This window comes from Tachyglossus aculeatus, chromosome 11, assembly GCF_015852505.1.
Source record: "Tachyglossus aculeatus isolate mTacAcu1 chromosome 11, mTacAcu1.pri, whole genome shotgun sequence".
In the NCBI taxonomy this organism is placed as follows: domain Eukaryota; kingdom Metazoa; phylum Chordata; class Mammalia; order Monotremata; family Tachyglossidae; genus Tachyglossus; species Tachyglossus aculeatus.
Window position 1 is genome coordinate 2404944 of NC_052076.1, and position 27811 is coordinate 2432754.

At 51.6% G+C, this 27811-nt stretch overlaps 2 protein-coding genes across 4 annotated transcripts in view; one reads left to right on the forward strand and one right to left on the reverse strand.

The window, feature by feature from the left end:
- The window catches only part of LOC119934289 (upregulator of cell proliferation), a 37084-nt gene extending 30657 nt beyond the window's left edge, over positions 1-6427 (reverse strand). For both annotated transcript variants that reach the window (XM_038753740.1, XM_038753739.1), the window contains exon 1: positions 6347-6427. The gene's annotated coding sequence lies outside the window, so the exon portion shown is untranslated. The remainder of the gene's footprint in view (positions 1-6346) is intronic.
- Positions 6291-27811, forward strand: UBE2D4 (ubiquitin conjugating enzyme E2 D4 (putative)). 2 transcript variants are annotated; one of them, XM_038753747.1, is made up of 8 exons: positions 6291-6393; positions 17484-17547; positions 18551-18582; positions 18688-18765; positions 19028-19133; positions 20099-20192; positions 22093-22152; positions 22753-27811. In XM_038753747.1, exons 1-8 carry the CDS (start codon positions 6370-6372, stop codon positions 22796-22798), a joined length of 504 nt encoding a protein of 167 aa, XP_038609675.1. In that variant the 5' UTR covers positions 6291-6369; the 3' UTR covers positions 22799-27811. The 2 variants fall into 2 exon arrangements, with proteins under 2 accessions (XP_038609675.1, XP_038609676.1); XM_038753748.1 differs by lacking the exon at positions 22093-22152.

Consider the following 27811-nt stretch of genomic DNA (forward strand, 5'->3'; position numbering starts at 1 on the left):
TATTTTACTTGTACATATCTATTCATTTTATTTTGTTAGTATGTTTGGTTTTGTTCTCTGTCTTCCCCTTTAAGACTGTGAGCCCACTGTTGGGTAGGGACCGTCTCTAGATGTTGCCAATTTGTACTTCCCAAGCGCTTAGTACAGTGCTCTGCACATAGTAAGCGCTCAATAAATACGATTGATGATGATGAGGAGGAGGAGGAGGTGGAAATTCTACCACCGATTGACTCCCTGCTCTCCCATCCCATCATTTTCGGATCAACAGGGAGAGACATCAGTTGGTCAAAGCACCTCTGCAGAGTCCGGCCTGCCCTTGCGGTCATCATCATCATCAATCGTATTTATTGAGCGCTTACTATGTGCAGAGCACTGTACTAAGCGCTTGGGAAGTACAAATTGGCAACACATAGAGACAGTCCCTACCCAACAGTGGGCTCACAGTCTAAAAGGGGGAGACAGAGAACAAAACCAAACATACTAACAAAATAAAATAGGATAGATATGTACAAGTAAAATAGAGTAATAAATATGTACAACCATATATCCATATATACAGGTGCTGTGGGGAAGGGAAGGAGGTAAGATGGGGGGATGGACGGGGGGACAAGGAGGAGAGGAAGGAAGGGGCTCAGTCTGGGAAAAAAAAAGCACTGTTCTAAGCGCTGGGGAGGTTACATCATCAATCATCAATCGTATTTATTGATTGGCTGGTGGTTCATCCCGAGCCATGAAGGTGGTTAAGGATGGCCACAGTTTCCCCTCAACCTTCCCGGTGTCACCGATGGAGACAGAATCCTGGGATAAGCCGATCCAGGGCTGAACCAGGATGGCGTTGCTGAGGACCCGGCAGAGGTCGGGAAGAAAGCGGGGAGGGAGTGATATTTCAATCCCTGACAGGGTTATTGCAGCAGTTGAGCAGCAGGAAGTGTCATATCAGATCTTCATTTTTTTTTTTCCCAAGCTCCCAAAGAGGGATTATCTGAAGAATGCATCTGCCTCTCGGAATTGGCAGTGAGGAGCTGTGAGAAGCAGCAGGAGAAGCGAAATGCAGACTCAACAGTCCCCCCCCATCTTTGATTTCTGCCTCCAGCTTCCCCCCCCTCCACCGTTTCACCCTCTCTTCCCTTCTTGCTGGTTCATTCATTCATTCAATCGTATTTATTGAGCGCTTCCTGTGTGCAGAGCCCTGTAGTAAGCGCTTGGGAAGTCCAAGTTGGCAGCATATAGAGACGGTCCCTACCCAACATCATCATCAATCGTATTTATTGAGCGCTTACTATGTGCAGAGCACTGTACTAAGCGCTTGGGAAGTACAAATTGGCAACACATAGAGACAGTCCCTACCCAACAGTGGGCTCACAGTCTAAAAGGGGGAGACAGAGAACAAAACCAAACAGACTAACAAAATAAAATAAATAGGATAGATATGTACAAGTAAAATAAATAGAGTAATAAATATGTACAACCATATATACAGGTGCTGTGGGGAAGGGAAGGAGGTAAGACGGGGGGGATGGAGGGGGGACGAGGGGGAGAGGAAGGAAGGGGCTCAGTCTGGGAACAGCGGGCTCACAGTCTAGGAGGGGGGGCCAGACAACAAAACATATTAACAAAATAAATAGAATAAATAGAATTAAGCGCTTACTATGTGCAAAGCACTGTTCTAAGCGCCGGGGAGGTGACAAGGTCCCCAAGCCAAGCTTCTCCCCCTCCTTGCCCATTCCTGTCTTCGTCTCTCTCTGTCCCAGTTTGCCTCCCTCCTAACTCCAACTCCCCCCACGCCCGTTTTGCAAAAGAAGCATGAAGTAGTGATGATGGCGATGGTATCTGTTAAGCTCTCACTATGTGCCAAGCACTGTCCTAAGCACTGTTAGAGCACGGACCCAGGAGTCAGAAGGTCATGGATTCTAATCCCGACTCTGCCCCTTATCTGCGGGGTGACTTTCGGCAAGCTTACAGTCTGGAGGGTGAGACAAGCGCTTAGTACAGTGCTCTGCACACGGTAAGCGCTCAATACGACTGATTGATTGAAACAGAGATTAATAGGAATAGGTAAATTTCAGTCCGAGCTGCGCTTAGTACAGTGCTCTGCACCCAGTAAGCGCTCAAAAAATACGATTGATTGATTGTGAGCCCACTGTCGGGTAGGGACCGTCTCTAGATGTTGCCAACTTGGACTTCCCAAGCGCTTAGTCCAGTGCTCTGCACCCAGTAAGCGCTCAATAAATACGATTGAATGAATGAAAGGCGAGGCCATTCAGGGGTCCGAGGAGGGGGTCTGGGCGAAGACTATCCGCGGAGGAAGGGCCTCCCCAGTCTCTGGATCTCAGCTACCTCATCTGTAAAAAGGGGATGAAGACTGTGAGCCCCCCTGTGGGACAACCTGATCACCTTGTATCCTCCCCAGCGCTTAGAACAGAGCTTTGCACATAGTAAACGCTTAATAAATGCCATCATTATTATTATTATTATTCTCTGCGCCACAGTTACCTCATCTGTAAAATGGGGATTAAGACTGTGAGCCCCCCTGTGGGACAACCTGATCACCTTGTATCCTCCCCAGCGCTTAGAACAGTGCTTTGCACATAGTAAGCGCTTAATAAATGCCATCATCATTATTATTATTATTCTCTGCGCCACAGTTACCTCATCTGTAAAATGGGGATGAAGACTCTAAGCCCCCTGTGGGACAACCTGATGACCTTGTATCCTCTCCAGCGCTTAGAACAGTGCTTTGCACATAGTAAGCGCTTAATAAATGCCATCATTATTATTATTATCTCTTGAACCTCAGTTCCCTCATCTGTAAAATGGGGATGAAGACTGTGAGCCCCACATGGGACAACCTGATCACCTTGCAACCTCCCCAGCGCTTAGAACAGTGCTTCATACATCGCAAGCACTTAATAAATGCCATTATTATTATTATTATTATTGTTATTGTTCTCTGGGCCTCAGTTCCCTCCTCTGTCCAATGGGGATGAAGATTGTGAGCCCCACGTGGGCCAACCTGATCACCCTGTATCCCCCCCAGTGCTTAGAACAGTGCTTCGCACATAGTAAGCACTTCACAAATGCCATCATTACTATTATTCGCTGGGCCTCAGTTCCCTCATCTGTCCAATGGGGATGAAGACTGTGAGCCCCAAGTGGGCCAACCTGATCACCTTGTATCCCCCCAGCACTAAGAACAGTGCTTCGCACATAGTCAGTGCTTCACAAATGCCATCATTATTATTCATTCATTCAATCGTATTTATTGAGCGCTTACTGTGTGCACAGCACTGTACTAAGCACTTGGGAAGTGCAAGTTGGCAACATCTAGAGACGGTCCCTACCCAACAATGGGCTCACAGTCTAGAAGGGGGAGACAGACGACAAAACAAAACATATTCACAAAATAAAATAAATGGAAGAAATATGTACAAATAAAATAGAGTAGTAAAAACGTACAAACATATATACAGTGCTGTGGGGAGGGGCTCTGGGCCTCAGTTCCCTCATCTGTCAAATGGGGATGAAGACTGTGAGCCCGATGTGGGCCAACCTGATCACCTTGTATCCCCCCCAGGGCTTAGAACAGTGCTTCGCACATAGTATGTGCTTCATAAATGCCATCATCATTATTCTCTGTGCCTCAGTTCCCTCATCTGTCCAATGGGGATGAAGACTGCGAGCCCCACGTGGGCCAACCTGATCACCTTGTACCCCCCCAGCGCTTAGAACAGTGCTTTGCACATGGTAAGCACTTCACAAATGCCATCATCATTATTATTCTGTGGGCCTCAGTTCCCTCATCCGTCTAATGGGGATGAAGATTGCGAGCCCCACGTAGGCCAATCTGATCACCTTGACCCCCCCCACAGCGCTTAGAACAGTGCTTTGCACATAGTAAGCGCTTCACAAATGCTATCATTATTATTATTCTTCTCTGGGCCTCAGTTCCCTCATCCGTCCAATGGGGATGAAGGCTGTGAGCCCCACGTGGGCCAACCTGATCAATCAACTGTATTTATTGAGAGCTTACCGTGTGCAGGGCACTGTACTAAGCGCTTGGGAAGTCCAAATTGGCAACATATAGAGACGGTCCCTACCCAACAACAGGCTCACAGTCTAGAAGGGGGAGACAGAGAACAAAACCAAACATATTAACAAAATAAAATAAGTACAGTAGATATGTACAAGTAAAATAAATAGAGTAATAAATATGTACAAACATATATACATATATACGGGTGCTGTGGGGAATCAATCGTATTTATTGAGTGCTTACTGTGTGCAGAGCACTGTACTAAGCACTTGGGAAGTTCAAGTTGGCAACATATAGAGATGGTCCCTACCCAACTGCGGGCTCACAGTCTAGAAGGGGGAGACAAGAGAACAAAACCAAACATATTAACAAAATAAAATAATAGAGTAGATATGTACAAGTAAAATAAATATCAATCAAAAAATCGTATTTATTGAGCGCTTACCGTGTGCAGAGCACTGTACTAAGCGCTTGGGAAGGCCAAGTTGGCAACATAGAGAGACGGTCCCTACCCAACAGAGGGCTCACAGTCTAGAAGGGGGAGACAAGAGAACAAAACCAAACATACTAACAAAATAAAATAAAAGCGGGCTTACAGTCTAGAAGGGGGAGACAAGAGGACAAAACCAAACATATTAACAAAATAAAATAAATAGAATAGATATATACAAGTAAAATAGAGTGCCAAACATACTAACAAAATAAAATAAAATAAAAGCGGGCTCACAGTCTAGAAGGGGGAGACAAGAGAACAAAACCAAACATATTAGCAAAATAAAATAAATAGAATAGATATGTACAAGTAAAATAAATAGGTACAAACATATATACAGGTGCTGTGGGGAAGGGAAGGAGGGGGAGAGGAAGGAGGGGGCTCCTTCCTGATGACCTTGTATCCCCCCCAGCGCTTAGTCCAGTGCTCTGCACACAGTAAACCCTCAATAAATACGACTGAATCACCAAATGCTCAGTGGAAAAGAGCCCGGGCTTTGGAGTCAGAGGACGTGGGTTCGAATCCCGGCTCCGCCACATGTCTGCTGTGTGACCTTAGGCAAGTCACTTCACTGAGCCTCAGTTACCTCATCTGGAAAATAGGGATAAGACTGTGAGCACTACGTGGGACGACTTAATCACCTTGTATCCCCCCCAGCGCTTAGAACAGTGCTCTGCACATAGTAAGCGCTTAACAAATGCCATTATTATTATTATTAGGTACGGATAGGCCTGGGGCAGAACGGAACTACAACCCCCAGCATGCCCAGCGGCGGCTGGGCGGCACGCATGCGCAGCGGGCCGCTCTCCTCCCTTTGCAACACTGCGCGGCTCCTTCCCGATGACCTTGTATCCCCCCCCTCCAGCGCTTAGTACAGTGCTCTGCACACAGTAAGCGCTCAATAAATACGACTCAATGACCAAATGCCGTCTTTCTTATTCCTGTCACCCTAGCTACGGCGCCGCGCGGCCTGGGGCGGAACGGAACTACAACCCCCAGCATGCCCAGCGGGCCTCTCTCCTCCCTTTGCAACACTGCGCGGCTCTTTACTGATGACCTTGTATCCCCCTCCAACGCTTAGTACAGTGCTCTGCACACAGTAAGCGCTCAATAAATACGACTGAATGACCAAATGCCGTGTTTCTTACTCCTGTCACCCTAGTTACGGCGCCGCGCGGCCTGGGGCGGAACGGAACTACAACCCCCAGCATGCCCAGCGGCGGCTGGGCGGCACGCATGCGCAGCGGGCCGCTCTCCTCCCTTTGCAACACTGCTAGGCTCCTTCCTGATAACCTTGTATCCCCCCCCCCTCCAGCGCTTAGTACAGTGCTCTGCACACAGTAAGCGCTCAAGAAATACGACTGAATGACCAAATGCCTTCTTCCTTACTCCTGTCACCCTAGTTACGGCGCCGCGCTGCCTGGGGCGGAACGGAACTACAACCCCCAGCATGCCCAGCGGCGGCTGGGCGGCACGCATGCGCAGCGGGCCGCTCTCCTCCCTTTGCAACACTGCTAGGCTCCTTCCTGATAACCTTGTATCCCCCCCCCTCCAGCGCTTAGTACAGTGCTCTGCACACAGTAAGCGCTCAAGAAATACGACTGAATAACCACATGCCGTCTTTCTTATTCCTGTCACCCTAGTTACGGCCCCGCGCGGCCTGGGGCGGAGCGGAACTACAACCCCCAGCATGCCCAGCGGCGGCTGGGCGGCACGCATGCGCAGCGGGCCGCCCTCCTGCCTTTGCAACACTGCGCGGCGGCCGAGTCCGGCTGCGCTCGCCCGTGGCCGCCGCCGCCGCCCCCCGGCCCGGGCCGTACCGGCCTCCCGCCGCGGGAGCAGGATGGCGTTGAAGCGGATCCAGAAGGTAAGTCTGCCGGCCGGGCCGGGCCGGGGCGGGGAAAGCAGCGGGGCCCCGGCTGCGGAGCCAGCCAAGGCGGGGGGCCGGCGCGCAGACGCCGGCGGGGGAGGCCGGGGCACCTGCCGGAGCTCCGCGCGCCGCTGCCTTAAAAGGGCACGGCCGGGGGACGGCGGTCACGTGGGAGGGAGGGAGAGAGGGGTCACGTGGGCTAGAGGGGCGCGGGTGTCAAGCTTCCGGCGGGCTGTTGGGGGCGCTCGCGCGCCGCCCCGGAGTCATTCATTCATTCAATCCTATTGCATTCATTCATTCAGTCGTATTTAGTGAGCGCCTACTGTGTGCAGAGCACTGTGCTAAGCGCTTGGGAAGTCCAAGTTGGCAACCTAGAGAGACGGTCCCTACCCAACAGCGGGCTCACAGGCTAGAAGGGGGAGACAGAGAACAAAACCAGACATATTAGCAAAATAAATGTGGACAAAGAAAATAAATTAAAAGAGTAATAAGTACATACAAACATATATACATATATAGAGGTGTTTATTCATAGTAATGATGATGGTGATGGCATTTGTTAAGCACTCACTATCAATCAATCAATCAATTGTATTTATTGAGCGCTTACTGTGTGCAGAGCACTGTGCTAAGCGCTTGGGAAGTCCAAGTTGGCAACAGATAGAGACGGTTCCCACCCAACAGCGGGCTCACAGTTTAGAAGGGGGAGACAGACGACAAAACCAAACATATTAACAAAATAAAATAAGTAGAATAAATGTGGCCAAAGAAAATAAATTAATAGAGTAATAAATATATACAAACATATATACATATATAGAGGTGTGTATTGATGATGATGATGATGATGGCATTTGTTAAGCGCTCACTATCAATCAATCAATCAATTGTATTTATTGAGCGCTTACTGTGTGCAGAGCACTGTAGTAAGCGCTTGGGAAGTCGAAGTTGGCAACATACAGAGACGGTCCCTACCCAACAGCGGGCTCACGGTCTAGAAGGGGGAGACAGACGACAAAGCAAAACATATTAATAAAATAAAATAAATGTGGACAAAGAAAATAAATTAATAGAGTAATAAGTACATACAAACATATATACATATATAGAGGTGTTTATTAGTAATAATGATGATGATGGCATTTGTTAAGCACTCACTATCAATCAATCAATCAATCGTATTTATTGAGCGCTTACTGTGTGCAGAGCACTGTACTAAGCGCTTTGGAAGTCCAAGTTGGCAACATCTAGAGACGGTCCCTACCCAACAGCGGGCTCACAGTCTAGAAGGGGGAGACAGACAACAAAACCAAACATACTAACAAAATAAAATACATAGAATAAATGTGGACCAAGAAAATAAATTAACAGAGTAATAAATACATACAAACATATATACATATATAGAGGTGTGTATTAATGATGATGATGATGGCATTTGTTAAGCGCTCACTATCAATCAATCAATTGTATTTATTGAGCGCTTACTGTGCAGAGCACTGTAGTAAGCGCTTGGGAAGTCGAAGTTGGCAACATACAGAGGCGATCCCTACCCAACAGCGGGCTCACAGTCTAGAAGGGGGAGACAGACGACAAAACAAAACATATTAACAAAATAAAATAAATGTGGACAAAGAAAATAAATTAATAGAGTAATAAGTTCATACAAACATATATACATATATAGAGGTGTTTATTAGTAATAATGATGATGATGGCATTTGTTAAGCGCTCACTATCAATCAATCAATCAGTCGTATTTATTGAGCGCTTACTATGTGCAGAGCACTGTACTAAGCGCTTTGGAAGTCCAAGTTGGCAACATCTAGAGACGGTCCCTACCCAACAGCGGGCTCACAGTCTAGAAGGGGGAGACAGACAACAAAACCAAACATACTAACAAAATAAAATACATAGAATAAATGTGGACCAAGAAAATAAATTAACAGAGTAATAAATACATACAAACATATATACATATATAGAGGTGTGTATTAATGATGATGATGATGGCATTTGTTAAGCGCTCACTATCAATCAATCAATCAATTGTATTTATTGAGCGCTTACTGTGCAGAGCACTGTAGTAAGCGCTTGGGAAGTCGAAGTTGGCAACATACAGAGGCGATCCCTACCCAACAGCGGGCTCACAGTCTAGAAGGGGGAGACAGACGACAAAACAAAACATATTAACAAAATAAAATAAATGTGGACAAAGAAAATAAATTAATAGAGTAATAAGTTCATACAAACATATATACATATATAGAGGTGTTTATTAGTAATAATGATGATGATGGCATTTGTTAAGCGCTCACTATTAATCAATCAATCATATTTATTGAGCGCTTACTGTGTGCAGAGCACTGGACTAAACGCTTGGGAAGTCCAAGGTGGCAACATCTAGAAACGGTCCCTACCCAACAGTGGGCTCACAGTCTAGAAGGGGGAGACAGACGACAAAACAAAACATATTAACAAAATAAAATAAATGTGGACAAAGAAAATAAATTAATAGAGTAATAAATACACACAAACATATATACATATATAGAGGTGTTTATTCATAATAATGATGATGATGGCATTTGTTAAGCGCTCACTATCAATCAATCAATCAATTGTATTTATTGAGCGCTAACTGTGTGCAGAGCACTGTGCTAAGCGCTTGGGAAGTACAAGTTGGCAACATATAGAGACAGTCCCTGCCCAACAGCGGGCTCACAGTCTAGAAGGCGGAGACAGACAATCAATCAATCGTATTTATTGAGCGCTTACTGTGTGCAGAGCACTGGACTAAGTGCTTGGGAAGTACAAGTTGGCAACATAGAGAGACAGTCCCTACCCAACAGTGGGCTCACAGTCTAGAAGGGGGAGACAATCGATCAATCGTATTTATTGAGCACTTACTGTGTGCAGTAAGCACTGTACTAAGCGCTTGGAAAGTACAAGTTGGCAACATAGAGAGACGGTCCCTACCCAACAGCGGGCTCACAGTCTAGAAGGGGGAGACAGGCGACAAAACAAAACATATTAACAAAATAAAATAAATGTGTACACAGAAATTAATAGAGTAATAAGTACGTACAAACATATATACATATATAGAGGTGTTTATTCATAATAATGATGATGATGGCATTTGTTAAGCGCTCACTATCAATCAATCGTATTTATTGAGCGCTTACTGTGTGCAGAGCACTGTACTAAGCGCTTGGGAAGTCCAAGTTGGCAACATCTAGAGGCGGTCCCTACCCAACAGCGGGCTCACAGTCTAGAAGGGGGAGACAGACAACAAAACCAAACATATTAACAAAATAAAATAAATAGAATAAATGTGTACAAAGAAAATAAATTAATAGAGTAATAAATATATACAAACATATATACAAATATAGAGGGGTTTATTAATAATAATGATGATGATGATGGCATTTGTTAAGCGCTCACTATCAATCAATCGTATTTATTGAGCGCTTACTGTGTGTAGAGCACTGGACTAAGCGCTTGGGAAGTCCAAGTCGGCAACATCTAGAGACGGTCCCTACCCAACAGCGGGCTCACGGTCTAGAGGGCGGAGACAGACAACAAAACAAAACATGTGGATGGGTGTCAAGTCATCAGAATAAATAGAAATAAAGCTAGATGCGCATCATGAGGTGATAGGTGGACATTCAAGTAGAGATAGTAATGATGGTATTTGTTAAGCGCTTACTACGTGCAAAGCACTGTTCTAAGCGCTGGGGAGGTTACAAGGTGATCAGGTTGTCCCACGGGGGACTCACAGTCATAATCCCCATTTGACAGATGAGGGAACTGAGGCCCAGAGAAGTGATGCTTTGAAGGCAGGAGGAGATGCGAGACTGCAAAGGAGGAGAGAGATCAGGGCTGAAGATGTAGCTTTGGGTATCAGGTTCAGGTCATGACCACTTCATTCATTCATTCAGTTGTATTTATTGAGCGCTTACTGTGTGCAGAGCACTGTACTAAGCGCTTGGGTCTGTCAGGGGCCTGCCCGCTGGAAGCACCCCTGGCCCCCCAATCATCTCTTTATCATAATAAATACTCATGGTATTTATGAAGTACTTACCATGTGCGAAGCACTATTCTAAGCGCTGGGAGGAGACAAGGCGGTCAGGTTGGCCCACGTGGGGTTCACAGTCTTCATCCCCATTGGACAGATGAGGGAACTGAGGCCCAGAGAAGAATAATAATGATGGCATTTGTGAAGCGCTTACTGTGTGCGAAGCACTGTTCTAAGCACTGGGGGGGATACAAGGTGGTCAGGTTGGCCCACGTGGGGCTCACAGTCTTCATCCCCATTGGACAGAGGAGGGAACTGAGGCCCAGAGAATAATAATAATAATAATAATGATGCAAGGTGGTCAGGTTGGCCCATGTGGGGCTCACAGTTTTCATCCCCATTTTCCAGATGAGGGAACTGAGGCCCAGAGGATAATAATAATAATAATGATGGCATTTGTTAAGCAGTTACCATGTGCGAAGCCCTGTTCTAAGGGCTGGGGGGGATACAAGGTGGTCAGGTTGTCCCACGGGGGGCTCACAGTCTTCATCCCCATTGGACAGAGGAGGGAACTGAGGCCCAGAGAATAATAATAATGATGGCATTCGTGAAGCGCTTACTATGTGTGAAGCACTATTCTAAGCGCTGGGGGGATACAAGGTGGTCAGGTTGGCCCACGTGGGGCTCACAATTTTCATCCCCATTGGACAGATGAGGGAACTGAGGCCCAGAGAATGATAATAATAATAATGATGGCGTTTGTGAAGCGCTTACCATGTGCAAAGCACTGTTCTAAGCGCTTGGGGGGATGCAAGGTGGTCAGGTTGGCCCACGTGGGGCTCACAGTCTTTATCCCCATTGGACAGAGGAGGGAACTGAGGCCCAGAGAATAATAATAATGATGGCATTTGTGAACCGCTTACCATGTGCCAAGCACTGTTCTAAGCACTGGGGGGATACAAGGTCATCAGGTTGGCCCACATGGGGCTTACAGTCTTCATCCCCATTGGACAGATGAGGGAACTGAGGCCCAGAGAAGAATAATAATGATGGCATTTGTGAATGGCTTACCATGTGCGAAGCACTGTTCTAAGCACTGGGGGGGATGCAGGGTGATCAGGTTGGCCCACGTGGGGCTCACAGTCTTCATCCCCATTGGACAGATGAGGTCACTGAGGCCCAGAAAAGTGAAGTGACTTGCCCAAAGTCACACAGCAGACAAGTGGCGGAGCTGGGATTAGAACCCATGACCCCTGACTCCCAAGCCCGAGCTCTTTCCACTGAGCCACGCTGCTTCTCGTGCACCTCTCTCTAAATTGTCTTTATTGCTGTATTGTGCTTTCCAAGTGCTTAGTACAGTGCTCTGCTCACAGTAAGCGCTCAGTAAATACGATTGAATGAATGAGAGCTCACCTCCTCCAGGAGGCCTTCCCAGACTGAGCCCCTTCCTTCCTCTCCCCCTCGTCCCCCTCTCCATCCCCCCATCTTACCTCCTTCCCTTCCCCACAGCACCTGTATATATGTATATATGGTTGTACATATTTTTTTTACTCTATTTATTTATTTATTTATTTTATTTGTACATATCTATTCTATTTATTTTATTTTGTTAGTATGTTTGGTTTTGTTCTCTGTCTCCCCCTTTTAGACTGTGAGCCCACTGTTGGGTAGGGACTGTCTCTAGATGTTGCCAATTTGTACTTCCCAAGCACTTAGTACAGTGCTGTGCACATAGTAAGCGCTCAATAAATACGATTGATGATGAATGAAATCCGCCAATAACCTTCGCTCGACCTCCCCAGACCGACCCCCCCGGATGACGTTCCTCCAGGCCCCGCGCTTCTCCCCCCAGCCGGCCTCGTGCTTTCCCCTCATCCCCGTCCCATTCATTCCTTCATTCAGTCGTATTTATTGAGTGCTTACTGTGTGCACAGCACTGGACTAAGCGCTTGGGAAGTAAAAATCGGCAACAGAGACGGTCCCTACCCAACAACGAGCTCACAGTCTAGAAGGGGGAGACAGGCAACAAAACAAAACAAGGAGACAGGTGTCAAAACGATCAGAATAAATAGAATTATAGCTATATACACATCATTAGTAAAATAAATATAGTAAATATGTACAAATAAAATAGAGTAATAAATACGTACAAAGAAGAACAAGTGCTGTGGGGAGGGGAAGGGGGTAGGGCAGAGGGAGGGAGGGCCTCCCCGGATTTTATTATTGTTAATAATAATGTTGGTATTGGGCGTTTATTAAAAATAATAATAATAATAACGGTATTGTTAAGTGCGTACTATGTGCGAAGCACTCTTCTCTTGGTCCAGACTCCCGCCCCTTCTCCTCGGCCCCTCAAGGAGAGAAGCTGCCTTCTCCAGGAGGCCTTCCCAGGCTAGTCCCCCACCCCGGTCACCCCAGCCTTCCTCTGGTGCGTCTCTGTTATTGATTCGTTTCTCCACTTTAATGACAATAATGATGGTAATTGTTAAGCGCTTACTATGTGCCAAGCACTGCTCTATATGCTGGGGGAGATCCAAGATAATTCCTTCAGTCGTGCTTATTGAGTGCTTACCGTGTGCAGAGCAATAATCAGGTTGGACACAGTCCCTGTCCCCCGCACAGTCTCAATCCCATTTTACAGATGAGGTAGCCCAGAGGAGTGACGTGACTTGCCCAAGGTCACACAGCGGGAAAGCGGCAGAGTCGGGATTCGAACCCACGACTTCTGACTCTCAAGGCCGAGCTGCTGCCATTAGGCCACGCAGCGTATGTCTTCTCTCACCTGTTCGACTGTGCTATCTGTAAAATTTGAGGCTGCTGCTGTTCCTCAGATTTAAGCCCCTTGCGGGCAGGGGTCATACCTTATCCTCCTTGTATGGCCCCCAAGCATCTAGTACAGTGCTCTGTGCCCATTTTGTACCATTGATGACAGAGGAGCAGCGTGGCTTGGCGGAAAGAGCACCATCCTGGGGGTCAAGAGGACCTGGTTTTTAATCCCGGCTCTCATTTGCTTGCTGTATGACCTTGGGGAAATCACTCAACTTCTCTGTACCTCAGTTTCCTCATCTGTCAAACGGGTATTCAGTGCCCGTTCTCCCTCCTACTTAGATTGTCAGTCCCATGTGAGACAGGCCCTGCGTCTGGCCTGATTAAGTTACACCTACCCCAGCGCTTAGAACAGTGTTTGACACATAGTGAGCACTAAACAAACACCATAATAATAATATTTCTTTGTCAAAGCCCTCTATGCCGTGGCCACTGGGGTGTCATTCCTTTTTTTTTTTTTTAATGGCATTTATTAAGCGCTTACTGTGTGCAAAGCACTGTTCTAAGCGCTGGGAAGTTACAAGGTGATCAGGTTGTCCCACATGGGGCTCACAGTCTTAATCCCCATTTTACAGATGAGGGAACTGAGGCACAGAGAAGCAGCGTGGCTCAGTGGAAAGAGCACGGGTTTTGGAGTCAGAGGCCATGGGTTCGAATCCTGACTCCACCACATGTCTGCTGTGTGACCTTGGGCAAGTCACTTGACTTCTCTGAGCCTCAGTTACCTCATCTGTAAAATGGGGATTAAGACTGTGAGCCCCACGTGGGACAACTTGATCACCTTGTAACCCCCCCAGTGCTTAGAACAGTGCTCTGCACATAGTAAGCGCTTAACAAATGCCATTATTATTATTAACAGAGAAGTGAAGTGACTTGCCTAGAGTCACACAGCTGACAATTGGCGGAGCGGGGATTTGAACCCATGACCTCCGACTCCAAAGCCTGGGGGCTCTTTCCACTGAGCCACGCTGCTTCTCTGATTCCTTTCTGATCAACTCCTCCGGGTGACTTGCATTTTTGAGCCGCTTCCGTGCAGAAGGGATCTGTGGCGTGCGGTTTTCTTGGAAATAGTGGAAGCAGTGGGGAGAAAAGGGGTGTGAAAGGGAGTTGAATTAATACGCCAGAAAGAAATGTCAGAATAAGGAATGGAACGTATGTAAACATTCACAAATGCTGAGGGGAGAATAAATAGATGCCTAAATGGTAGAAGAGGCTGTTTGGGTGAGAAACAACTCGGCCTGTTGGAAATTGCCTGGGACAAGGGAATTTGATCCCAGCCCACACACTTTCCTCCTCAATTGCTAACCTTCTCACTGTACCTCCATCACATCCATCTCGCCACTGTGAAACGCCCTCCCTCTTCATATCCAACAGACAATTACTCTCCCCACCTTCAAAGCCTTCTAGAAGGCACATCTCCTCCAAGAAGCCTTCCCAGACTAAGTCCTCCCTTCTTCGTCACCCTGACTTTCTCCCTTTACTCATCCCCCACCCCCCCCAGCACTTATGCACCTCTCTGTAATTTAATTTATTTACATTAATGTCTGTCTCCCACTCTAGACTGTAAGCTGGTTGTGGGCAGGGAGTTTGTCTTTTATATTGTTACATTGTACCCTCCCAAGTGTCTAGTGCAGTGCTGTGCACACGGTAAGTGTTCAGTAAATACGATTGACATTTTCTGATACTTATCGGGTGTAGACCGTCCCCCAACAGGGTCAGCGCCAGGTTGCCAGACTGCTTTGAGAGACATGTCGATGCCCGATTCCAGGGAAGCAGTGAGATGTGAAGGATGAAGGAATTCATTCATTCGATCGTATTTATTGAGCGCTTACTGTGTGCAGAGCACTGTACTAAGCGCTTGGGAGGTACGAGTCTGCAATATAGAGAGACGGGCTCACGGTCTAGAAGGGGGAGACAGACAACGAAACAAAAGTGTGGCGGAAGGGAAATGAGGGGTTTGTCATGTGCTTAACGGGTGCAGTGCACTGTTTAGGCACTTAAAGTATACTCTTTCAGTCGTATTTCTTGAGCGCTGTGTGCAAAGCACCGTACAAGGCACTTGGAAGGGCACACTACAACACCAGACACGTTCCCTGCCCATTGGGAGCGTACACTTACGGGGGGCGGTGGACAGGCTTAAATAAATGGAGAGACGAACCCTTTTGACTTCTCAGACCACGGTTCCCAAGTTGTGGATTTTAGACTTGGCTCTTCCCCTGGCTTGCTGTGTTACCCTAGCAAGTTCCACAAGTTCCTCTAGACTGGAAGCTCTTCATGGGCAGGGAAGGTGTCGGCTAATTCTGTTGTATTGTACCCTCCCAAGCGCTCAGTAAAGTGATCTGCACATAGTAGCACTCAATAAATGCTACTCAATAAATCATCACACTGATGGATGGCTTGCCACCGCAGGAGACTGGCCAGAGCCGATGCCATCGTACTGTGTTTTTCTGGGAGCAGAACCGTCCCCCGGCTTGGGTTACTCTGTGCAAAGCACTTTTCTAAGCACTGGGGAGGATACAGGGTGATCAGATTGTCCCACCTGGGGCTCACAGTCTTCATCCCCATTTTACAGATGAAGTAACTGAGGCTCAGAGAAGTTAAATGACTTGCCCAAAGTCACACAGCTGACAATTGGCAGAGCCGGGATTAGAACCCATGACCTCTGATTCCCAAGCCCATGCTCTTTCCACGCTGCTTGTCTTGAATTTATTGAGCCTTTACTGTGTGCAGAACACTGTACAAAATGCTTGGGAGAGTACAAGATAACAGGGTTGTTAGACATGTTCCCTGCCTATAATGAGGTTACAGTCTAGAAGGCATGTTCCTTGCTGACTATTTGTACATATCTATTACTCTGTTTATTTGTTTATTTATTTTACTTGTACATATCTATTCTATTTATTTTATTTTGTTAGTATGTTTGGGTTTTTTTTTTTTTCTCTGTCTCCCCCTTTTAGACTGTGAGCCCAGTGTTGGGTAGGGACTGTCTCTATATGTCGCCAATTTGTACTTCCCAAGCGCTTAGAACAGTGCTGTGCACATAGTAAGCGCTCAATAAATATGATTGATTGATTGATTGATTGATTGATTCCTCACCGGAGCGGGTGTCTCCCTTTTGCGGTGGGGCTCGGCTCGAGGTTCAGAAGCCCGGCAGTCCGGAAGAGGGTCTCACCCCTAAATCCCTTCGAACGGGCTCCGTCTGGCCTTCTCTTGAAAGGACTCCTTCGGATGGCTCCTGCCCGGCTCCGTGGCCGTGACAAGGACCTGTTTGGGGGTGGTTACTCTATTTATTTATTTATTTATTTATTTTCCTTGTACATAGCTATTCTATTTATTTTATTTTGTTAGTACGTTTGGTTTTGTTCTCTGTCTCCCCCTTGTAGACTGTGAGCCCACTGTTGGGTAGGGACTGTCTCTATATGGTGCCAGTTTGTACTTCCCAAGCGCTTAGCACAGTGATCTGCACATAGTAAGCGCTCAATAAATACGACTGATGATGATGATGATGGTATTCCAGCCGGAGAACCGGCTCAGGGAGGCCAGAGGGCACCAGCCGGGAAAAGCCAGAGCATTTGAAGGCGAGGGATGGTCTCGGGGGCAGTGCAGAAGCGGGCAGAGCCTGGAGCGTCAGACCATCACTGCTCCCCTGCTCTGTACCACCCCTTCCCTTGTCTCCCCAACTCCCACCTGCCCGCATCTGGCTCACAGTCTAGAGCCCACTGAGCCACGCTGCTTCTCCTAGAATCCTATGGAAGCAGAGCGGCTCAGGGGCTTTGGAGTCAGAGGTCGTGGGTTCGAATGCCGGCTCCGCCACTTGTCAGCTGTGGGACTTTGGGCAAGTCGCTTCACTTCTCTGGGCCTCAGTTCCCTCATCTGTGAAATGGGGATTAAGACTGTGAGCCCTCCACGGGACAACCTCATCCCCTTGTAAGCTCCCCAGCGCTTAGAACAGTGCTTTGCACGTAGTAAGCGCTTTATAAATGCTGTTATAATAATTATAATAATAATAATAATCTGCTGCTTGCAGTGGCCGAGTCACCCCAGAGCCAAAGTGGCCCCCTCCCGCCCCCCCACCCCACTACCCCGTTCACCCCACAGTCCCCAGGGGTGGAGACAGCCGGTCCGTACGTTGTCCAAAATTTCTGGGGTGGGAGGAGGAGCCAGCCAGGGGCTGAGGAGGCTGGCCGCCGGCGGGCTGGGCCCGGCAGGCTCTGAACTCCCCTCTTTATGTTCTCAGGAGTTAACGGACCTTCAGAGGGACCCCCCAGCTCAGTGTTCCGCCGGGCCCGTCGGGGATGACCGTAAGTAACGCCTCCTCCCAAAGGCGGAGAGGATGCCCACCCCCGTGCCTCCCACCCCTTGCTCAGTCAATGCTTGCCTCAGCCAGGGGATGTCCAGCTGTAACGGGGCCCCAGACGGCATCTTCCCGCCTTAACCCCGGACCCGAGACACTGCTGAGCCCTGACAGGCAGATGAGCCTCTGCCAGGCCGGGAGGGCATCAGGGGCTCTTTGTAGGGGGCAACTGCCGGCCTCCGGGAAAGCACGGGGGCAGAGGTCAGCCTTATTGACGACACTGGACTCTCCCGAGCGCTTAATGCAGTGCTCTGCACCCATTAGGTGCCCCGGCAACACTAACGAGGGATTGGCTGATTGAGGAAGCCTTGAGAGGGACCAGAGCTGAGTGGACAGTGGAATCGGAATGGAATGGAGTGGGTTTGGAATGGAGATGGGGAAGGCTGCTTCCCCGTCCCAGTCTTCTCCAGCCTCTCCGCGGCCGCCGGCAGAGCTGGGGTCTGAGGCGCAAAGGCTGTGAGGAGCTAGCCCCCGGTCCCGCCTTCTACCCCTCTGCAGCAGGCTGGGGAAGGGGCTTGGGAAGGAACTGCTCCTGTTGCCGCAGGGGATGGGGCTTCCTCCCTCCATCCTTCTGGCCATCCTCCCCTCCATCCTCCTCTCCGTCCTCTCTGGGAGAGCCAACCAGAGAGTCGCAAGCTTCCAGAGAAAGCAGGGGAGAGGGTCCGGTGCACCAGATGAGGAGCCCGGGGCAAGCTGGTCACCGGGCATCCGGCCCCCACCCTCAGGGAGCCTCCAGTCAGCTATGGAGGACTGGGGGAAGGAAGTGAAGGAGAAATGGGGTCTTGGGGGGTCAGTGGGTGGTAGACGAGGTGGGGCCGTCCTGGGGAGGAAGGACCGAGCAGCGGGGGAGGATTCTTGGGGGAGCAGGTCCTTTTGGGGTGGGTTGGTTGCCTGGCTTTTCCCCCATTTCCTGCATTTCCCACATTTCCGCTCCCTGTTGTGTCTTTCAGTGTTCCACTGGCAGGCCACCATCATGGGTCCGGTACGTAGCGTCCCACCTTGGCCACCTCGCCCCCACCCCGCTTCCTTTCACATCTCCGTTTTGACCACCACCATCCTCAGTTAATCCGACGTTTTGTCCTTCCAGAACGACAGCCCATACCAAGGTGGCGTCTTCTTCCTGACCATCCACTTCCCAACAGATTACCCTTTCAAGCCCCCAAAGGTGAGACCAGCCGGGGCCCCCCGGGGGTTCCCAGCGTGTCGGGGGGCTGGGTGCCCAGATTCATCCCTGAAGGGGGGTCTCACTGGGCAGGGGCCTCCAGGGCTCCCGAGAACGCGTCTGCGTTCAGTCCCAACCGTGTTCCTACCACGCGGTTTGGGCCGGGGCCCCGGGCCAAATCAGTTCCCCTCTCAGGGCCTTTCACTTCCCTCTTTCACTAAGCGGGAACGATAATAACCCTCCCGCCGGCCCTCCTGCCCCGCAGGTCGCTTTCACCACCAAAATCTACCACCCCAATATCAACAGCAACGGCAGCATCTGCCTCGACATCCTGAGGTCCCAGTGGTCTCCGGCGCTGACGGTTTCTAAAGGTAAGGCTGACAAAGAAGTGTTGGCTCCGTCCACCCCCGGCAGACCTCCCAGGCCGGGTCTTGGGGGGATTCCCCCCCGTCCCCACTTCCGAGCCCTGGCAGAGAAGCAGAGAGGGCATACGAGTGCCCGGACCGCCCACCCTGCCAGCCCAGCAAGAGGGCCAGGTGTTCCACTTGACCCACCTTCGTCCACATCAGCACTTCCACGCCATCCAAACCCTTGGGAACTCACAACCCTCCGTAGCTCTTAGATTCATACCTTGGAGCAGTGTGGCCAGTGGAAAGAGCCTCGGAGTCAGGAGGACCTGGGTTCTAATCCCGGCTCCGCCACTTACCTGCTGTGTGACCTTGGGCAAGTCACTTCATTGCGTCTCAGTTCCTTCTTCTGCAAAAGTGCAGATTCAGTATTTGTTCTCCCTTCTATTTGAGCAGTGAGCCTCATGCGGAACCTGATTACCTCAGTGCATAGTACAGTGCTTGGCCTATAGGAAACATTTAACAAATGCAACAATTAATTACTGATGCATATCCTTCTCCTCCTTCCGCCTATCTTCAATTTATTTTAGTGTCTGCCTCCCCCAGCTAGACTGTAAGCTCCATTGAGGGCAGGAATCGTGTCTGCTGATGCCATTGTTCTCTCCCAAGCTCTTAATCCAGGGCTCTGTGCATAGCAGGCGTTCCTCACTTTCCTCATCCAACAGTGCTCTGCACACAGTAAGCGCTCAATAAATACGATTGATGATGATGATGATGATGATAAAATACCGTTCTCTTATCAGCTTAGGTTGTGGGCCCCATGTGGGACAGGGACTGTGTCCAGCGTGATACCTGTCTGAGCACTTAAGACTGTGCTTGGCACATAGTAAGCGCTTGACAAGGACCATGATGATGATGATGACAATTCTTGGTCGATGGACTGATTGTCCCTGGTCTCGAAGCTAATCTGTCCTTTCTTTGCCTCGCAGTCCTGCTGTCCATCTGTTCCCTGCTCTGCGACCCCAACCCGGACGACCCTCTGGTGCCGGAGATTGCCCACACCTACAAGGCAGACAGAGAGAAGTGAGCCGGCCGCGTTCCCGGGGCTCAGCGGGGGTTGGCCCGAGGGCTCTCGGCACAGGGGACGGGTGCCCCCACCCCTCCAACATCGCATCCTAAGCCATCGCGTCCTAAGCGGGCCCGAGCAGCCGGGGCAGCTGGCCAAGTGCCTCCTGGCCGCCCAGCTCCCCATCCCTAGCTGGAGCCGAGCGGGGTGGGCCGAGCGGAGTGGCGTCCCCGAGGGCCGCCCATAAAGGGGCCCTGGAGCAGCCAAACCCCCAGCCCGACCTCGGCTCTGTGAGAGGTCCAGAGGGATGTCCCCTCCGTATGGCAGGAACTCCATATGGAGTTCCCCCTGTCCTTCTTACTCCAGCAGCGGGGCGGGAGAAGAACAAGGGCCCACCCGCATCTCCCCATATGAGCATCTGCCTCAGAGCCCTAGGCTGCTCCCCGGGCACAGGAATGTTGAGTTACTCTTTGGGGTCAGCCCCTTTACCGGCCCAAACCTGTGGATGAGGTGGGTGGGCTTCTTGATCCTGCAGAGGTTATCAGTGAGATTTGGATCTCTCAGAGAGAATCACTTTCTCCTAGAGCTGGCATCCCCGGTAAAGGGGGTGTGATCTGCGAGGGTTTGACAGAGCAGGGTGGCTTGGGTCACAGGGGTGGGCTCCCCAGGCTGGCAGCAAGGACACCTAATGGCATGGCCCCCTTTTCTTGATCTGTGGTGAGGAGGGAGAGCCCCGTCCAGGCTCTGGTCAGGGCGGGCCAGAGGGGACTATGGTCCAGAGTTCCTCCTCTTCACCTCTTCCCCTCTCTCCCCATGTTACAGACACGCACACACACAAACCCCTAGGGTCTTTGTTGGGAGACCTGGGAGGACCGTGGGCCCAGGATCATTGGGCAGTGGTTGGCGGGCAGACTTTCGGCCCAGGCAGAGTTCTTCTTTGGCAGAGTCTCTTCCCTATTGTGGTCTCTTGTTTCCCCTCAATGTCGAGCGAGAGCCCCAGCACCCATCCTCCTGGCCCAACGCCGGGCAGGCGAACACTTCTCTGTAAAACACAGTAGCGTCGGGGGGATACGAGAGAAGCAGAAACAGCATCATGAGGGATTTGGGAAACACTCAGGTTCTAGTGGGTGGTTCCCACACTGGCTCTGAAGCTGGGGCTGGGAAAGAACAATAATAATAATAATTGTGGTATTCTTATTACCTGGGGTAGATATCAGGTAATCAGAAAGACACAGTCCCTTCCCTCACGAGGCTCGTAGTGTAAGTGGAAGGGAGAACAGGTAGTGAATCCCGTTTTTACAGATGAGGAAACCGGGGGCCAGGAAGCGAAGTGACTTGCCCAAGGTCACAAGGCAGGAAAGTGGCAGAGCCAGATTTAGAACCCATTTAGAACCCAGATCCTCACTTGGCTATGGAAATGACTCCCCTATCCCTTTCTCCTCTGACGTCCCCGGAATGAGGGTTGGGGTGGAAATCAGGACTCCTTGGCCGACAGATCCTCCCCCCGGGGGCCTGCCCCCCACGGAGGGTACGGGGCCGCTGGGGCAAGAGTCTTAGCAAATGGGCAAATGAGAGAGAGGCCAATAGCGAGTGTTGGGGAGGAAAAACAGCGTAGCCCGATCCGCCAGCACCAGGATTTGGGGTCGCCTACTGAGTTCGTTACGGGCCTTCTGCACTTAGTGGCAGCTGAGCACCGTGGGAAGTGCGAAATAATCAGATCGGACGCAGTCCTTGTCCCCCGTGGGGCTCATAACCTAAGCTGTAGGGAGAGCAAATATCTCATCCCCATTTTACGGCTAGGGAAAATGGGGCCCAGAGAGGTTAAGCGACTCGCCCGAGGTCCCAAATCAGACCGGTGGCAGAGCTGGAACTAGAACCCCGGTCTCCTGACTCCCAGTCCCTTGCTCTTTCCACTAGGTCATGCTTGAAGGCAGAAGATTCAATACAAAAAGAAATACTTGATCACCTCGCCGGGGAGTGAGCCCGCACGGGGACTCCATATCCACAAGCATATCGGCAGGGTCCAGAGGGGTTTGGAGAGATCATGGACCAGAGATCCATGCTGGGCCCCCCGGGGGAAGAGTCAGGGTCGGAGAGGGGAGAGCCAGGGGTGTCGGATGGTCCGTGCCGGGGGCCGAGGGGAGTTTTGGGGGTGTCGGTTGGTGCGTGCTGGGTCCCTGGGGGAGAATCAGGGGCGTCCGATGGTCCGTGCCGGATCACCGGAGGAGAGGCAGGGGTTTTAGATGACTGTGCTGGGTCACTGGGGGAGAGTCAGGGGTGTTGAACGGTCCATCCCTGACCATGAGGGTGGGCGTACAGGAGGGCAACCAGCACCCAGTTCCTCTAAGCATCCCGGTGCTGCTGTTGGAGGCGGAGTCACGGACGGGGTGGACCGTGGCTCTGATCCCGTAATGTCACCGCTCAGCAATCAATCAAAAGAAGTGAGCGTTTGCTGTGTGCAGAGCACTGTACTAAACACCTGGGAGGCTACTGGTGTGATACTCCGGGACTTAGGGCCTCCGTGATTTTGCCCCTTGCCCCGGAGCTCTTCTCTTGACTCTACGACCTCTCTTCCAGGTACAACAGATTAGCCAGAGAATGGACACAGAAATATGCTATGTGAGTGCCCAAAGATTGCCAGGGAAGCATTTCGATCCGAAGTTTACCGGCCGACGACATCCCCTCGCTGAAGTTCTTGGCCGTCTTCTGTTTCCTCCGCGGCTTGTGCCGTTCACGAAGGTCCTTCGACTCCTGACAGACACCGGTCTCCCACCGGTTTTTAACCCCCTCCCCCCCGGTGCTCCCCTGCCATCCCCAGGATCCTGTCAGCGTCATGGCCGGGAAGCCGGGATCAGCCAGGCGCCACAGTTTGCTGAGGGTTCCAGCCATCTGGAGAAGACTGGAACCAGCCCCTCCTCTCAGGCCCACCGGGCCTCACCCCCAAACACGGGCATCCCCGGCTCCGGCCTCACTGCCTCACGGTGCCCGCTCGCGTCCTTAATGCTACCCAGGAGGACCCGGCTGGGTGCCCCAACTCATCAGCCCGGGCCTGGCAGAACTGAGTAAGTAGCAATAGTCCGAGGCGTTCCCGGGAAGGACCAGCAACGTTTCCCGTAATCCTCAGCTTGCCGCCTCCGGCGGAGCCCCTTGACCAGCCCGAGGAAGTAGGCCGGCAGGGTGGTAAAGCGGGCGAGCGGCTTCGGTAAATAGCGGAGGGCGGGGAAGGGCCCTGTCCGCCTCCCTCCACCTCGGGGGAAGTAGCCCCCGGTCAGAGTCATGATGGGAGACGGTCAGCCCCTGGGGTGCCCGCGCCCCAAACGTGGCATCTCTCCCCGACTTGGGCCGCTCTGCCCCATGAGAGAAAACCCTGAATCCTAGAGCGTTTTCAGGTTTCGTGGCTTCCACAGAGTGGCTACCCCGCCCCCTCTTCCCCTTCCTGAGCGTTTGCGAAACGGGCAGGAAGAAGGGGAAGGGTTTTTAAGCGCGTTCAGGGATGGCGGAGAGGGGCTGAGGGCACAGACGGCACTTTGAAGGGAGAGACCCTTGTTGTAAATAAAAACGGTAGCCCTCCCCCCCGCCCGCCGGAAACGGGTTCGTTCATCTCTCGGAAAGGTTTCTCGGCTTTCGGGGCCACGGGCGTCACAGCAGGCGAGGCGTGGGGATCGCCAGCTTTGCGAAGCTGAGGCAGGAGGGAGGCGGTGTGGAGGGGTGACGGCTGTTAGACTCTCGGGTGCCGACCCCGAGGACTTGAGGGGGAGGGAGGGCGCGGGGAGCCTTTAGCGTGCCGCAGAGGTGGGGGACACCGGAGCTGGGCGGGAAGGAGAGATGGTGATGGCATCAGGCTGAATCTCCACGGAGTGGACCCAGTGGCTAGTGACAGCTCGGACCCCGTCCCCAGCACCGGTCCAGGGGCTCTCCCCGGCCCGGCCCGTGTTGAGGCCCCAGCAGGTGCTGAGGCCAGGGAAGGGGATGGGGCGGAGCAGCTGTAGTCTGTGCAGATGAGGTCGCCCCGAGCTCCCGTACTAAAAATCAAAAACACTGCCCGATAGGTGAAACCACAGGCCTAGAGGGTGGCAAGCAATTGGCTCAAAAATCCAGGAGCTCAGCTGCTGCAGATGAGTTGGCTAGGGATTTCTCGGAAGGAAAGCAAAAGGCCATTTATTCCCAAAGGAAAAGTAGCCAGACTTGGTCTTCTCCTTTTCTGCTGTGAGGAAAAACCTCCCTTAAGTATCCCTCTGAGGCAAGGTAGGGTTTTGTCCACTCTGGCCCCTCCCCCGGTAAAAAAAAGTCGTGCCCTCCGCCCTTTTATCTGGGGAGAGGTCGTACCCGTTGATCTCACCCACTCACCCTTCTCCCTTTTTAGTCTTGTGAAACAAAGGAAACAGAGAAAACCCCTTAACATATCGAGTGTTAAGACCACAGCCTGCTATTAATAAGGCGTTGCTGTGTAGAGTGAGAAAATCAATGTAAAGAGCTGGTAAGAGGCAATAATCTACCACACGGTGCTTGGTGCTCCTGTGTTTCATTACCCAGCATTAGGCATCCGCGGATCACAACGCACTTTACAGTTACAACTCAAGGAGAGTGCCGCCGGGGAGGGGCCGAAGTGAGCCCCGGACCATAGAGGGGCAGGCCTGTCACCGAGCTAAACAGAGACTAGACTGGATCGAGACCCATTCCTCGCATGTCCACGGGTTTCCAGCTGGTATCCTGGGCTCATCTGGGCTAGTCCGGAATGTTTGCTGGTCATAAACCAAACCAGCCATTCCCCTGTGTACTCAGTGGAAAGCGCCGCAACCCCTGGGCTGGTAGCTATTTGCAAGGCTGTGTAAACTCAGCTAAGGAGGTGCACCTGCCATTCACTACCATGTCGGCTGTCTTCGCTAGCCCTCGAGCTGCTTTGTCGCCTGTCCCGGTAGGAGCAGAGAGGGAATCTGGCCCTTAATAGCAGGATCAGTCGGGGATCCATCTGGGAAAAGGGCGGGCTGGCATCTGCTCTCCATGGCGGATGGGTGACTGGGGCAGGAGCCGGATGCCAGGCGGGACCCAGGGGTGTTTTCCTGCTGGCCGGAAACTAGAGCTGAGAGGTCTTCAGGGTGAGACCCGGCACCTTCTTTCGGCTTGATTCAGATGGGCCTGTTGCGTTCTCAGCTGAACCTAAAGCCGAGAGCGTTAGTGCAGAAAGGGAAACTGGACCAACGTGCACGCTGGAGTCCGGGAGCTATCGGGAGCCTCAGAGACCACGGGGCATGCCCACTATCTCTGGCCACCCCCGACTTCCCCGGCTCCAGATGTCAGGGTGGGTACGGTCCAGCCGCCCCGTTGCTCGGGCTGGGCCTCGCCCTGGGTTTCAACCTGGGCAGTGACGGGGTGAGGAGAGGTCAAGGGTCGGTGTTTGAGTCCAACCTTGTCAATGGACATCCTTCCCTTTGGCCCCCCACCCTGCCACCCTCCTCTAAGCTGACACCAATGCAGTTTTGCTTCTGGCTACCTCATTTTCCTTTCCTAAGGGCAGAGGCCCTACCTCTTCCTCTCCACTTCCCCACCTCACACTTTTCAGTCACCAGCAAGCCTGTTCCTGTGGCCGATAAGGTGCCGCGGGGCTGACCTGCTCACCCCCAGCCCGGAGCCGTGCCAACACCAAATGGAGGAAGGTCAGGCTGTCCGCAGAGTGCGAGGCTGTGGACCCCTTCTCCCACTGAGCTTCTCTGTGTCTGGCATCCGTGTTTCCCCAGGTCTGCCCTCCTCCCCTACAGGAGTGAACAGGCTGACCCCCGTTGGGATTCGGGCTGGACACAGACTCCCAAGTAGCTAGCATTCGGGGCAGGTGGGGCTGGGAGCTCCCGGAGGCCCCGTACCCCTCTTCCACGTGGGCTGGTGGCTCGGCACCCCACCTCGCCAGGCTCAAAAGAGACTGTGCCACCGATCCAGACAGCCCCGGAGTCTGGGCTACCCCCAGGCACCCTCCCGCCGCCTGGCTTGCCCAGGAACCGTGAGGAACGGGCGAGCGGGTCAGAGCACTGGAGAGTTCCTGTCTACTATGGTTTCCTCGAGCCTCTGGAAATGCAGGCCGGTCGGTGTCTTGCTGTTCACCTGTGGGGCCTGACCCATGGTCTCCTCAGGCAGGGACTCCCGCTCTCCCGTGAGAGGATATGCCAGGGCAGGGGAGCACAGGCTGTGGGGGAACAGTCTTGTCTGGGGTGAGTAGGGGGCCTCAATCTATCAATCAGTGGTATTTGTTGAGTGTTTACTGTGTGCAGAGTGCCGTACTAAGCACTTGGGAGAGAGGACAGAATAACAGTTGGTAGCATGTGTTCCCTGCCCACAAGAAGCTTAATCTAGAGGAAGTCTAAAGTCTTCACCGTGCCAGTTCCTGCATGCCACCTCCCGCCCACCTCCGAGTCAGCCAAGCAGGAAGTGCCAATGGGGGTGAAGAGATGGGGATGAGGGAGGGATGGATCCATTTTGGATCTTTTCAGCCCTAATTGGAAACTCTCAGGTCTCGTCAGAACCATGGGATGAGCAAGGCCGGGAACCCAGCTGACCCAGCTGGGGCCATCGCCCCCAGACAGTCTGAGCACCTACTGCGTGCAGAACGCTAAACCAAGCACTCGAGAGAGTGAAACAGGAACAAAAGCCACAGTTCCTGCCCTCAAGGGGCACTTCATCTCCCAGCTCTTCCTCTTGGCCCTGCTTCTGCAAGGACAAGGGGGGAAGTGTCTTGTACACCTGAGGAGCAATCACAAAGACCCCAAACCCTCATTTTGGGACGAGAAGGCGATAGAAATGGGGCCTGGGAGACCCACCGAGGTGGGCAAACAGAAAATGGGTCAGGGGAGGTTTGCGGCCCCACCACTCAGACCCTGAGTCCTGAAAAAGGAAAACGTAGCGGTCCGGCTCGAGGAAAAGCCCAGGCCTATGTAATTTGCCCCCAGCTTCAGAAGAGGTCAGAAAGTTCCTCGGAACTGTGGGTTCAAAGGTCTTCGGCTCCCACATTTGTCACCCGCTTCAGGTCCCTTTGGGTTCACCCGTCTCCGTACTGAACAGTCTCGGGCCTCCCAGTTTCCCTTCCTTAGGAAGGTGGGCATTCAGAGGATACACGGAGGAGCTGGGCACCCACAGGATCGTGTTGGGGGAGCAAACGAGGCTTTGCCTGAGAGAGTTGAGGTCTCCAGACCCCTTTTTGCTGGCTTGGGGTCCCCCTCCTCTCCCTCCCCTGAGGAATACACCTTCTGCGCTGACACAGCTGGCCCTCCAGACCCAACCCGGTGGTCTTCAGGGTGGCCTGTGGGCCAGCCTGCAGACGAGCCTTCCTCCAGGAGCACTTGGGAAAGTTGAAGTCTCTTTCTGTCCCCAGCGTCCCCGTCACCCGGCTCAGACCCCAGCCAGCCCCTTACTGTGAAGGTTTCCATCTTCCCTCAAGATGTGAAGAATCAGTTTACCGAACCGTTGGCCACGCGAGTGAGCGTGTTTCCTTTGTAGGGCAGGAAGGGAGTGGCCTCTGTGGGACCGAGGTCACGCGAACGGCTCCAGCAGGGGAACTTCATCCTGGCGGCCTCCTCCAAAATCATGTCCTTGCTAACTGTGAATCTTCTGTTGGTGCATAAATGAAATAAACGGTGATCCTTTCGTAGTC